General features: G+C 43.8%; 1 protein-coding gene across 1 annotated transcript; it reads right to left on the bottom strand.

Moving 5' to 3' along the window:
- Positions 1 to 315: 315 nt before the first annotated feature.
- LOC121964796 (uncharacterized) lies at positions 316 to 12,687 on the bottom strand. Its single transcript, XM_088090028.1, has 5 exons — positions 12,395 to 12,687; positions 8,268 to 9,812; positions 7,854 to 8,013; positions 5,859 to 6,058; positions 316 to 5,039 (listed from the first exon to the last, which is right to left on the bottom strand). The coding sequence occupies exons 1-5, from the start codon at positions 12,585 to 12,587 to the stop codon at positions 3,049 to 3,051; spliced, it is 4,089 nt and encodes a 1,362-aa protein (XP_087946154.1). The 5' UTR covers positions 12,588 to 12,687; the 3' UTR covers positions 316 to 3,048.
- Positions 12,688 to 12,772: the final 85 nt, after the last annotated feature.

Raw genomic sequence — 12,772 nt, 5'->3', positions numbered from 1 at the left:
ACTTATTGTAGGATTTTCAATTTTCTGACGGTCCATGGACACATCATGTTTGACAAACACGTGTTCAGAAAAACAAACACAGGATCAAATCTGATCTTAAAATAGTGATATTTGATCCAAATCCCTTTTTTCTGCACCTCATTTAAAATGTGTAAAATGCCACAGCCTGGGCCAACCTCAGAGAATCTGCTGCTCAGATTTCACGGACACGTCATTAAATGTTCAAATGTCCTTCATGTTGTGGCACACTGTGGTGTGATCTCTTTTCAGGGAGCAGAGAACAAAGAAACAGATCAGGAAGGAATGACGCAGCTCTTTCAGTTCTTGTGTCGCCTTTATTAAGTCCCAAAAAAGAGAAAGTAACAGTGTAAGGGAGATTATTTGTGTCCCAAAGAGATTAATGTACAGAATATGGAAAAGCCAATAAAAGCACATCACATTATCAGATAAAACCACACCAGTCTGTCAAAACATCAACTTATCACCAAAACTCAATAAGTTTCAAAGCAAACAAAGCATCAAATATTCATCCGCTCAGATCAACACATTTACCTCCACTGAAAAGCTGCATGTTCTGTTTTCACGTCCTGCTGCGGCCTGAAAGGTTCACGTCTCGTGAATCTTGTTTTAATTAACATTAATAAATTTCAATTTTAACACATTTGTGCACATTCAGAGCAGGTATTAGATTTCACATCTCTAGGAGGGTTTCCATTAACCCTCAAATTACTCAAATTGAAATTGTGAATATAAAATATGCTCAAAAGAAACATGACTGTTTTACACAAAAAACTCCCGATTAACACTACAAGGTTTTTACGCTGGCATGAGGTGATATTTCAGGCGACAGTAAAAATCCATATTCGTCCAAACTGCAGTGGAAAACCTTTTTAGTCTTTTCTAGGTCACATGACGCTGTGAGGTCACATGACGCTGTGAGGTCACATGACGCTGTGAGGTCACATGACGCTGTGAGGTCACATGATGCTGTGAGGTCACATGATGCTGTGAGGTCACATGACGCTGTGAGGTCACATGACGCTGTGAGGTCACATGATGCTGTGAGGTCACATGATGCTGTGAGGTCACATGATGCTGTGTCTATGTGCTTGTCAGTAGGAACTGGCTCCCTCATGTTTTGAATCCACAATTCCTCTGTGAAATCATGGACTACATCTCCCAGAAATCCCTCATACGTGGCCTTGGATTGGACATAATGACGGCTAGTTTGGTGGCTGCAATAGAAATAAAGCTGCTAATGTTTTGAAGATCCATCGCCATGGTTACTGGGATGTTATCGCCAGAAGAGAAGTCTCAGAACATCACTCAGTGGAAACACAGTCAGCTCCACATTGTGTTTTTATCCACATTTTGAAAATATCACCAAGTTTTGTGCAAATCTCTAATACAAACCCACCTGGTGACCCACAAGCAGAATTAAAGGTACAATATTTGATAAGTAAGAAAATGCCTTTCTGGTTGGAGCTTGGTTCATAATGACAGAACGGTAAACAATAACAGAGAAACTTACCTATAACCTTAATATAAAGATAAAAACAGATTCATCATTAGTTTGAATATTAGCTATTTTCATGAGGCATGCCTCGCAGTAAAAAAAAACACTTAATGTGAGTTTCAATGTGCCCCATAACATTAGACATATTTGTAAAACTTTTCATGCATATTTATGTCTCACTTTTTAATTTTTTTTCTGTTTTGTTTTGTTTTTCACAGATGGCAGAAAGTGGACATAGTAAGGTGTGGGACTGCTTGACCAAGGATGTTTAGATATGTATGTACAGCCGGTGAAAAACAGCTCCTGGTAGGATCTACCAACGCAAAGTGTTCCAAGGGAGGAGCCAAACAAAGACTCACTCAATAAGCCCTGGCGGATCAGCCAGAAAGGAGATGGAGCACCGTGCCCTGAACACCCGTTCCAGGACCCCATTCTGGAGTATCTGTCATCTGGCATAGCCTGAAATAGCTACATGGAGCCATCGCCCTTTGGGACCACCACACATGGACACAGGCATCAGGATCAGGTGCACTGGGGGACAGCAGACTGGTAATCAAGACCTGGGACATCGTCTGCCTGGCGGGAAGGTACCTGATCTGGTGCAGGTGTTGGGACAGTACTAGATATAGTCTGACTCACCTCTACGCACAGCACTGGCTCTGAAACCAAACTCCTGGTGAGGAAGGCTGGACTCTCACCTTTTCCAGAGTTATCCAGATCTGAAGCTGAGAGGTAATTAGTTGGATCAGGTGGCAGGGCAGGATGCTGACAAATCATTAATGTCTCAGAAAGGGAAAGCAGTGCTTGTCTCAGTCTGAGCTGGGAAGGGGGGGAGAAATGCCGACCTAGACCGGGGATATTGTCGAGTGATGGAGAACACTTTGAGAAACCCCTGAACCCAATCAACATGTCCTCTGTAGAGAAGGCAGAGTCTGTAGACTCAGGGGAAGCCTCACCCATATCCCTGGCAGAGGTTGCTGACATAGTCAAACAACTCCTCAGTAGCAAGACGGGTGTGTGCGAGATTTGTTTTTTGATTGTTTTTTGATAAAAATATAAAAGCAGTTGTAAAAAAAAAAAATAATACAAGCACATGTAACACTGTCCAGAATAAAATCCAGGAATGGTCCTTGATGTTCCATTCCAACAAGATGAAGACAAACATCGGCCAAACGCTCGACCACAACGCACCACATCCCAACACAGCAACACCCCCATAGATTCGGAGATTCGCCTTGAGATGCTGAAAGCTCTGGACATTGTTAAGATGCCTTGGCTGACATCACTTTTCAAGGTTGCATGGAGGTCGGGTTCAGTGCCTGTGAAGTGGCAGACCAGGGTGGTGGTTCCCACTTTAAAAAGGGAACCAGAGTGTGTGTAGTGGGGACCAGTTCAGGGACCTCAGGATATTTCATATCTGTGGTCACAAGCTTTGCATAGTGACCAAATCAATCAGATTGTTGGTGCAAGAGGCTAAAATGACTTTCCTCTGTAGGATGTCTGAGCTGAGCCTAAGAAACATGGTGAGGAGCTCAGACAAGTTCAGAAGAGACTTTGGTCTTTTCTTCAGTATCTGGATGTGAGTTCCTGGCTGGTTCTGGTCCTCCACAGTCCTCTCCATCAGCTTCTGTTTCCATGTGTTGAGTTGAGCTGCTGGCTGGAGGCTCTGCCTCTCTGTTCTCCTCAGTTTGAGTCTGATGAAGCTGTGAGGACTGACCACCGACACACTGATGGTCTCTGAGACGTTCATACAAAGTGAATCTTTGTTCACAAACACTGCAGCTGAAGCTGTTGTCTCTTTTGTGAGTTTTCATGTGTGTGTAAAACCCATCACTGTGTGTAAAAGATTTGCGACAAACTAAGCAGCTGAATGGTTTCTCTCCTGTATGAGTTCTCATGTGTCTCCTTAGATTCCCACACTCACTGAAATCTTTACTACACACTGCACAACTGAATGGTTTTTCTCCTGTATGAGTTCTCCTGTGCAACTTCAGTTTTCCGCTTTCACTGAAAGCTTTTCCACACACTGTGCAAGAAAATGGTTTTTCTCCTGTATGAGTTCTAATGTGATGCTTTAGATACCAACGCTCATTAAAACCTTTACCACACACTGTGCATTTGAAAGGTTTCTCTCCTGTATGAGTTCTCCTGTGTACATTCAGTTTTCCATTATCACTGAAACCTTTACCACACTCAGAGCAAGTAAACGGTTTCTCTCCTGTATGAACTGCCATGTGTTTCTTCAGATGTGCCTTGAACAAAAAAGTTTTTGCACACAGTGAGCAACTGAATAGTTTCTCTCCTGTATGATCTGCCATGTGTCTAATCAGATATGTTTTACGCAAAAATCTTTCATCGCACACTGAGCAATTGAATGTTTTTTCTCCTGCATGAGTTTTAATGTGTTGCTTAAGTATTCTGCTCTCACTGAATGCTTTGCCACAAACTAAACAATTGAAAGTTTTCTCTCCTGTATGAGTTCTCATGTGGTTCCTTAGATTCCTATGCTCAGTAAAAGCTTTATTACACACTGTGCAACTGAAAGGTTTCTCGCCTGTATGAGTTCTCTTGTGTACCTTCAGTTTTCCATTTTCAATAAAACTTTTACCACACACTGTGCAAGCAAATGGTTTTTCTCCTGTATGAACTGCCATGTGTCTCTTCAGATGTGAATCAAACACAAATCTTTGAGCACACACTGAGCAACTGAATGGTTTTTCTCCTACATGAGTTTTAATGTGTCTCTTTAGTGTTCCACTCTGACTGAAAGTTTTGCCACAAACTGAACAACTGAAAGGTTTTTCTCCTGTGTGAGTTCTCATGTGTCTCTGCAGACTTCTCTTGGTGCTATATCTTTTCTCACACTCAGAGCAGGTAAATGGTTCCTTTCCAGCACTATTACTGACCAGGACTGGATTTTTCAGAGAGTTTAAAGCTGACGGAGGTTCTCTGGTCTCCTCCCAATCATCAATACTGACTTCAATCTGAAAAGAGTCCAGAGATTCGTCTTCATTGACCGGCTGTAAGTATTCGTCTGGGTGTGAGTCCCTGTCTGGTTCTGGTCCTCCACAGTCCTCTCCATCAGCTTCTGTTTCCATCTGTTCAGTTAGTCTTTGATGAAGCTGTGAGGACTGAGGTTTCTCTTCATCATCTTCACTCTTCACAGGGACAGGAGTGAATGGGAACTTGGTGATATCAGCCTCCTCCAGACCTTGAAGCTGCTCTCCCTCCTGACTGCTCCACAGCTCCTCCTGCTCCTCTTTAATGTGTGGGGGCTCTGGGTCCTCCTGCTCCTCTTTAATGTGTGGGGTCTCTGGGTCCTCCTGCTCCTCTTTAATGTGTGGGGGCTCTGGGTCCTCCTGCTCCTCTTTAATGTGTGGGGGTTCTGGGTCCTCCTGATCCTCTTTAATGTGTGGGGGCTCTGGGTCCTCCTGATCCTCTTTAATGTGTGGGGGCTCTGGGTCCTCCTGATCCACTGTGGAGGGAGGAACCTCTTCTTTAACCACCAACAGCTGCTGGACGTCTGCAGGAAACACAGAGAAATTACACAGTTACAGAGAAATGTTGTCGGTGGTTCAAATCACAGCTCAAAACCTCCTTACTGACTCGGCCAGATCGCTGAGCATCAAACAGCTTCACATCGTTCACTCAGCTGTGGTTCTGTACAGGGATGCAAAAATATATCTGATCTTACTATAAAAAATTATTACAAAATGGAGAAAACTTTTCATACCACAAAGAATAAAGCAGAGTTAGCATCGAACTGCTCCCACTGTAAAGACACAACATGTGACCGGAAACCTCTGATCTGCAACACTGGAACCCAGCACAGCAGGGAATCTGAATCCACAACTCTTCTTAAATAGAGAACAGTCCCTCAGTTAAACAGCCCCGCTGTGATAAATAGAGAACAGTCCCTCAGGTAAACAGCCCCGCCTTGATCAATAGAGAACAGTCCCTCAGTTAAACAGCCCCGCTGTGATAAATAGAGAACAGTCCCTCAGTTCAACAGCCCCGCTGTGATCAATAGAGAACAGTCCCTCAGGTACACAGCTCCACTGTAATAAATACAGAACAGTCCCTCAGTTCAACAGCCCCGCCTTGATCAATAGAGAACAGTCCCTCAGGTAAACAGCCCCGCTGTGATAAATAGAGAACAGTCCCTCAGGTAAACAGCCCCGCTGTGATAAATAGAGAACAGTCCCTCAGGTAAACAGCCCCGCCTTGATCAATAGAGAACAGTCCCTCAGGTAAACAGCCCCGCTGTGATAAATAGAGAACAGTCCCTCAGGTAAACAGCCCCGCTGTGATAAATAGAGAACAGTCCCTCAGGTAAACAGACCTGCTCTGTGTAACCGGAGCTGAGGGTTGAAAACAGCGTCCAGTAGTTTCCGTTGTCGCTCGTTCTCCTCTTTTGATCGAGAAAGTTCCTCCTCGTACTCTGCTATCGTTCTTTCAAACAGCCCAAATATCTCTTCAGCAGCCGCAGTTAGTCGCTGCTTCACCAACGCTCTCAGCATTTGGACTTTACACATTTTCACACTTTATCAACACAACAAAGACTCTCTGCTAACAGACGGCTCTGCCCGACGCCATCTTCGTCAAACTGCGCTCAGTTTCACACAGGAGAATACTGCTTCCGGGGCACAGCAGCTGCTCGCCTTCAAAATAAAAGTCCACAAGCGTTAAAAGTTTCTGAAAACGAAAACAGAATTTCATAAGAATGACGTTTACTGAGTCTGAAGGTTCATTTTTAAACTTTCAATCATTATTAATGAGAGGGAAGGGGGTTGTGCAAGAAAAGTTGGAGGCTTGTCAAATAATTTTTAAGCACAGCTCTTCAGTTCTTGTGTCGCCTTCATTTAGTCTTTTCAGTCTGAGGAACACTTGCTGCTTTTTACTGATTCAACCAACTGAGATTGAACGAGACAAATATTTGATGACATTTTCAGAGCTCTGAGAAAGCAATTAACCAAATTCAAAAGATGGTAGTTTGTTTCTCTTTCAGTTTCAAACACAAGATACAAGTTTTGGTCTCAAGAGTGTAAATCTGATATTTCATCTGATTTTGTTGCTGCTAGATGAATTTGTCTGAAGGTGAAGTTAATGTTCATGTTTTAGCAGTGTTGGGCAAGTTACTGATAATTAGTAAGTAGTTACAATTACTAGTTATTCTGTCAAAATAATTCAATTACTTTTAAATTACTGCAGAATAAAAGTAATTAATTACTAAGAAAAGTAATTTTTGCATTTCTTTTTTGCTATTTATGTTGCTGCTTCAATTATATATGCAGACACATTATTTTAGTGTTACTTTAGCACAGTTGGGACAAGACTGTCAAATTCTATATACACTGGCCCAATTATCACTATGATGAAAGTAAGTGGTGGAACAACAAAACACAATATTGTAAAACTTTTCATAGAATATTTATTGTAACCTTAGCATGCCCTCAAACCAAGCACCTTTTGACAGTGTGAAATATTACACAGCCTGACAGTCATTTCTTACTAAAGAGATTGTTTATCATTTGTTACATTAACAGAAATTCACATCAATTTAACTCCATTCACATTATCTTCAATAATGGAGGACAGCATAAAAGTAAAATTCCTCTAATTTATGAAGTCGTGCAGCTCCTGCATTTCTGACAACGCGGTGCTGCAAATGTTTCAAAATAAAATGCAGTGCCGGGCAGTGTGGATGCTCTATCTTGATAATATGGGTGCTGAAATATAATACAACACCTTTGGCGCTGCCCACGCACTGCTGATGCATGCTGTGTGAAACAGGCCTAGTTTTCTGCTCTTTTCACGGAGTAACCAGTAACGAACCTATTTGTATTTAAGTAATTGTAATGCTGTTACTGAATATCAGAAAGTAGTAAATTACATTACTCATTACTGCCAAAAGTAATGGCGTTAGTAACAGCCATCCCATCTGGAGATAGTTCCACTGGGGGTCACTTGTTGTGTGGGTTAAATGGGAACATCCTGCTGAGACCCTCTGTCCGTGAGGTCTTAAAATCACACTTCCAAATGAATTTTTGCAAAAACGCTGCAATCAGGAATTCATCTGTGTTTGTGGCGATGGCAGAGTGGCAGAGTCTGGAGACTTTGGGCAAACTTCACCCATATTCCTGGCAGAGGTTGCTAATGTAGTCCAAAAGCTTCTCAGCAGCAAGGCGCCTGCTGTGAGTGAGATTTTTTTTTTCACTTTACATGAATATAAAAACAGCAGTTAAAAAATAAAGGCATGTGTAATATTGTCAGGAATGGCATTACAATTTACAGGACTTGTTTCCATTCTGGTCCCTGATGTTCCATTGGATCTTACACTTTCCAACAAGATGGAGACAAACATCGGATGAACGCTCGACCACAACGCACCACATCACAGCACAGCAACACCCCCACAGATCTGGAGATTCCCCCTGAGATGCTGAAAGCTCTGGACATTGTTGGGATGTCTTGGTTGACATCACTTTCAGGGTCGCCTGGAGGTCGGGTACAGTGCCAGTGAAGTGGCAGACTGAGGTGGTGGTTCCCATTTTACAAAGGGAACAAGAGTGTGTGTAGAGGGGACCAGTTCAGGGACGTCAGGATATTTCATCTCTTTGGTCATGAGCTTTAGGTAGTGACCAAATCAATCAGATTGTTGGTAGAAGAGGCTAAAGTGACTTTCCTCTGTAGGATGTCTGAGCTGAGCCTAAGAAACATGGTGAGGAGCTCAGACAAGTTCAGAAAAAACATCGGTCATCATCAGTATCTGGGTGTGACTTCCTGGCTGGTTCTGGTCCTCCACAGTCCTCTCCATCAGCTTCTGTTTCCATGTGTTGAGTTGAGCTGCTGGCTGGAGGCTCTGCCTCTCTGTTCTCCTCAGTTTGAGTCTGATGAAGCTGTGAGGACTGACCACCGACACACTGATGGTCTCTGAGACGTTCATACAAAGTGAATCTTTGGTCACAAACACTGCAGCTGAAGCTGTTGTCTCTTTTGTGGGATTTCATGTGTGTGTATAAACCACCACTGTGTGCGTAAGACTTCTGACAAACTGAACAGCTGTATGGTTTCTCTCCTGTATGAGTTCTTATGTGATTCTTTAGATTCCCACATTCATGAAAAGCTTTACCACACACTGTGCAACTAAATGGTCTCTCTCCTGTATGAGTTCTACTGTGTGCCTTCAGTTTTCCACTTTCACTGAAAGCTTTCCCACACACTGTGCAAGAAAATGGTTTCTCTCCTGTATGAGTTCTCATGTGATTCTTTAGATTCCAACGTTCATTAAAAGTTTTACCACAAACTGAGCAACTGAATGGTTTTTCTCCTGCATGAATTCTAATGTGATGCTTCAGTATTCCACTTCCACTGAAAGCTTTGCCATAAACTGAACAACTGAAAGTCTTCTCTCCTGTATGAGTTCTCATGTGGTTCCTTAGATTCCTAAGCTCATTAAAAGCTTTATCACACAATGTGCAACTAAAAGGTTTCTCTCCTGTATGAGTTCTTCTGTGTACCTTCAGTTTTCCATTTTCAATGAAACCTTTACCACACACTGAGCAGGTAAATGGTTTTTCTCCTGTATGAATTGCCATGTGTCTCTTCAGATGTGACTTGCGCAAAAATCTTTGAGCACACACTGAACAACTAAAAGTTTTTTCTCTTGCATGAGTTTTAATGTGTTTCTTCAGTACTCCATTTTGACTGAAAGCTTTGCCACAAACTGAGCAGTTCAAAGGCCCTCCTGTGTGAGTTCTCATGTGTCTCTTCAGACTTCCCTTGGTGCTGTATCTTTTCTCACACTCAGAGCAGCTAAATGGTTCCTTTCCAGTCCTATGTTTCTTATCACTGACAAGGACTCCATCATTTTTCTCAGAGTTTGAACTTGACAGAGGTTCTCTGGTCTCCTCCCAATCATCAATACTGACTTCAATCTGAAAAGAGTCCAGAGAATTGTCTTCACTGACCGGCTTTACGTACCCATCTGATTGTGAGTTCCTGAGTGGTTCTGGTCCTCCACAGTCCTCTCCATCAGCTTCTGTTTCCATCTGTTCAGTTAGTCTTTGATGAAGCTGTGAGGACTGAGGTTTCTCTTCATCATCTTCACTCTTCACAGGGACAGGAGTGAATGGGAACTTGGTGATATCAGCCTCCTCCAGACCTTGAAGCTGCTCTCCCTCCTGACTGCTCCACAGCTCCTCCTGCTCCTCTTTAATGTGTGGGGGCTCTGGGTCCTCCTGGTCCACACTGGAGGGGGGAACCTCTTCTTTAACCACCAACAGCTGCTGGACGTCTGCAGGAAACAGGAAACACACATTAAGGAAAACTGCGATTTAATGTGAAGTCTCTGGTTGATACAGGAACAGGCTGACACACTGTACTGCACTGAAAGGAGTCCATGGGGTCGGAGGAGGACTCAGCCAGCCAGGCATCTCTGTGGATGGCATACAGCAGCATTTGTCTTTCAGTTTATTAAAAGCATTGTTGTTTGAGGACACTGATGTTTTACAGCATTACTGTTTGTAAATAAAAAAACATTTTCCAAAATAGCTGTTGTGCTTTAAGCATGTCTGTGATCCAGCTGCGTTTGGATCAACAAGGTCATGCAGGATGCACTTCAAAATCCTTCTACCTGTCTATAAATCTCTCCATGGTCTGTTCCCTACATATAAGTCAAAGCTCCTTACCCCTTTCAGCACCACTAGCCTGCTCAGATCCACCCACTGGGGCAGAAGCTAAGCGGCAACCTCAACCAACAGCAACTTCATATTGAATGTCTCGGCAGGTTCAGAAACATCAGCCTGGAAACAGCCAGAGAAGGGTAAAATAACTGTCTGTATGAGCACGGTGCCGCTCCTCTCATTGGCCATGAACATCATTGTCAAATCAGCCGAGGTGGAATGAAGGGCCCAACTGTCTAGACCCGGTACTCGGCAGCCCCCCATAAGAGCATGCAAGGATGACCTAATGATGACAGCAACATCCATCCCTGGGTGTAGACGGCTCCTGCAAGGGCTTGAATGACTCATCTCATGAGTAAGGATGAATTTTAAGCCAGTCAAGTCCAGATCTCATCCTTGAGTGGCCGTCAACTTCCGCTTCACCCTGGAAAGGACCCAAAGTCCAACTTTAAACTGAAGATCAGTAAAGAGCCTAAGCAAGGTCTTCAATAGTTCCCTGAAGGACACAGCCTCACTTCAGCAAACCAGGAATGACTTGACTGCAATGCTCACTGCGACAGACAGGTCAGGGCTAGGCTGATCTAAATTTTGGATGTACTAGCACTGACTCCTGCAGAGGATACGTTAGCCTCTTCTGGTCTATAAGGTGCCGATGACAACAGTGGAGACATTTGACAAAACAATTAGTCAGTTGCTGCCGGTGGTTGAGGCTCCCTCGGTCATTAAGCAGCACCAGCATGTATGGGCATTCCTCTACGCTGCAGCTCCCCATCAGCAACCTGTCAGAGGAACTGAAAGTCACCTGAACCAGAGAGGTGATGATGGACCGAGACTCCTCTGATGTCGGCATTTACAAAAGGTGCCTGGACCAGGTGAGAGCATGTGGAAAAACGCAAGATCACCTGGGCAGAGCTTTGGAGAGCCGAACCTCTGCGAATCACATCCTTTATCCTATCAGTGTTTGACATTCTTCAAAGCCCGGCCAATCTGCACTGTCGAGGCACGGCTGACACTCCAGCATGTGCCAGAAGAGGGGTACTATCGAGGACATTCTCAATTGCTGCCTGAAGGCAAAGGGAGACAGTCAATACTTCTGGTGTCATGAGCAGGTCCTCTGGGCGCTGACAGACACAATCAGCAGTTATTGAGAACAACAAGAGTCAGCGCGTCTCCAAACAGTTGATCTCCATTGTCAGAGCTGAGGGAGAAGACGCAACAAAAGCCTAGCTCCGCTGGAAAATCTGAGTCCCGTGAGAGAATAGTGATCTCAGTCCTCGGGGAGAAAGTTGTGGTTTTAGCAAGAACCATGCAGCTCTAACTTATAATCATTGATGAGACCAAATTTAAGCGTGAATGTTAAATTTATATCTGCTGCCTTTGTTTAACACTCATTAATACTATGAAGTATTCACGCTGCTTTTTGATTCTATGAGAAACTGATGATCAAAATATTCACACTTTATTCCAATCTGTTATTCAGCCTTCAGTGACGAGCTTCTTCAGTGAGATAACACAAAACTAAACTTCAGGAAAACAATCTGCTGCCATTTTATCGTCATCATCGATAGGTCCTAAAAAGATCAAAAACCTGACACTGAGCTCTACCCAGGTCTGATGTGATAAACAGAGAACAGTCCCTCAGGTACACAGCCCCGCTGTGATAAATAGAGAACAGTCCCTCAGGTAAACAGCCCCGCTGTGATAAATAGAGAACAGTCCCTCAGGTACACAGCCCCACTGTGATAAATAGAGAACAGTCCTGCTGTGATAAATAGAGAACAGTCCCTCAGGTACACAGCTCCACTGTGATAAATAGAGAACAGTCCCTCAGGTACACAGCTCCACTGTGATAAATAGAGAACAGTCCCTCAGGTACACAGCTCCACTGTGATAAATAGAGAACAGTCCCTCAGGTACACAGCCCCACTGTGATAAATAGAGAACAGCCCCGCTGTGATAAATAGAGAACAGTCCCTCAGGTAAACAGCCCCGCTGTGATAAATAGAGAACAGTCCCTCAGGTACACAGCTCCACTGTGATAAATACAGAACAGTCCCTCAGGTAAACAGCCCCGCTGTGATAAATAGAGAACAGTCCCTCAGGTAAACAGCCCCGCTGTGATAAATAGAGAACAGTCCCTCAGGTAAACAGCCCCGCTGTGATAAATAGAGAACAGTCCCTCAGGTAAACAGACCTGCTCTGTGTAACCGGAGCTGAGGGTTGAAAACAGCGTCCAGTAGTTTCCGTTGTCGCTCGTTCTCCTCTTTTGATCGAGAAAGTTCCTCCTCGTACTCTGCTATCGTTCTTTCAAACAGCCCAAATATCTCTTCAGCAGCCGCAGTTAGTCGCTGCTTCACCAACGCTCTCAGCATTTGGACTTTACACATTTTCACACTTTATCAACACAACAAAGACTCTCTGCTAACAGACGGCTCTGCCCGACGCCATCTTCGTCAAACTGCGTCAAGTTACACGCAGGAGACAATGCTGCTTCCGGGGCAGCTCGCCTTCAAAATAAAAGCCCTCGAGTGTTAAAGTCTTATTGTGAAAAAAGAAAACTGACTTTTAGAAA

The sequence above is a fragment of the Plectropomus leopardus genome, chromosome 17 (assembly GCF_026936395.1).
Source record: "Plectropomus leopardus strain MGB_pleo_1.0 chromosome 17, ASM2693639v1, whole genome shotgun sequence".
NCBI classification, from domain to species: domain Eukaryota; kingdom Metazoa; phylum Chordata; class Actinopteri; order Perciformes; family Serranidae; genus Plectropomus; species Plectropomus leopardus.
Note: the sequence above shows the minus strand (reverse complement) of the source record. Positions and strands in the feature narration are given on the sequence as shown.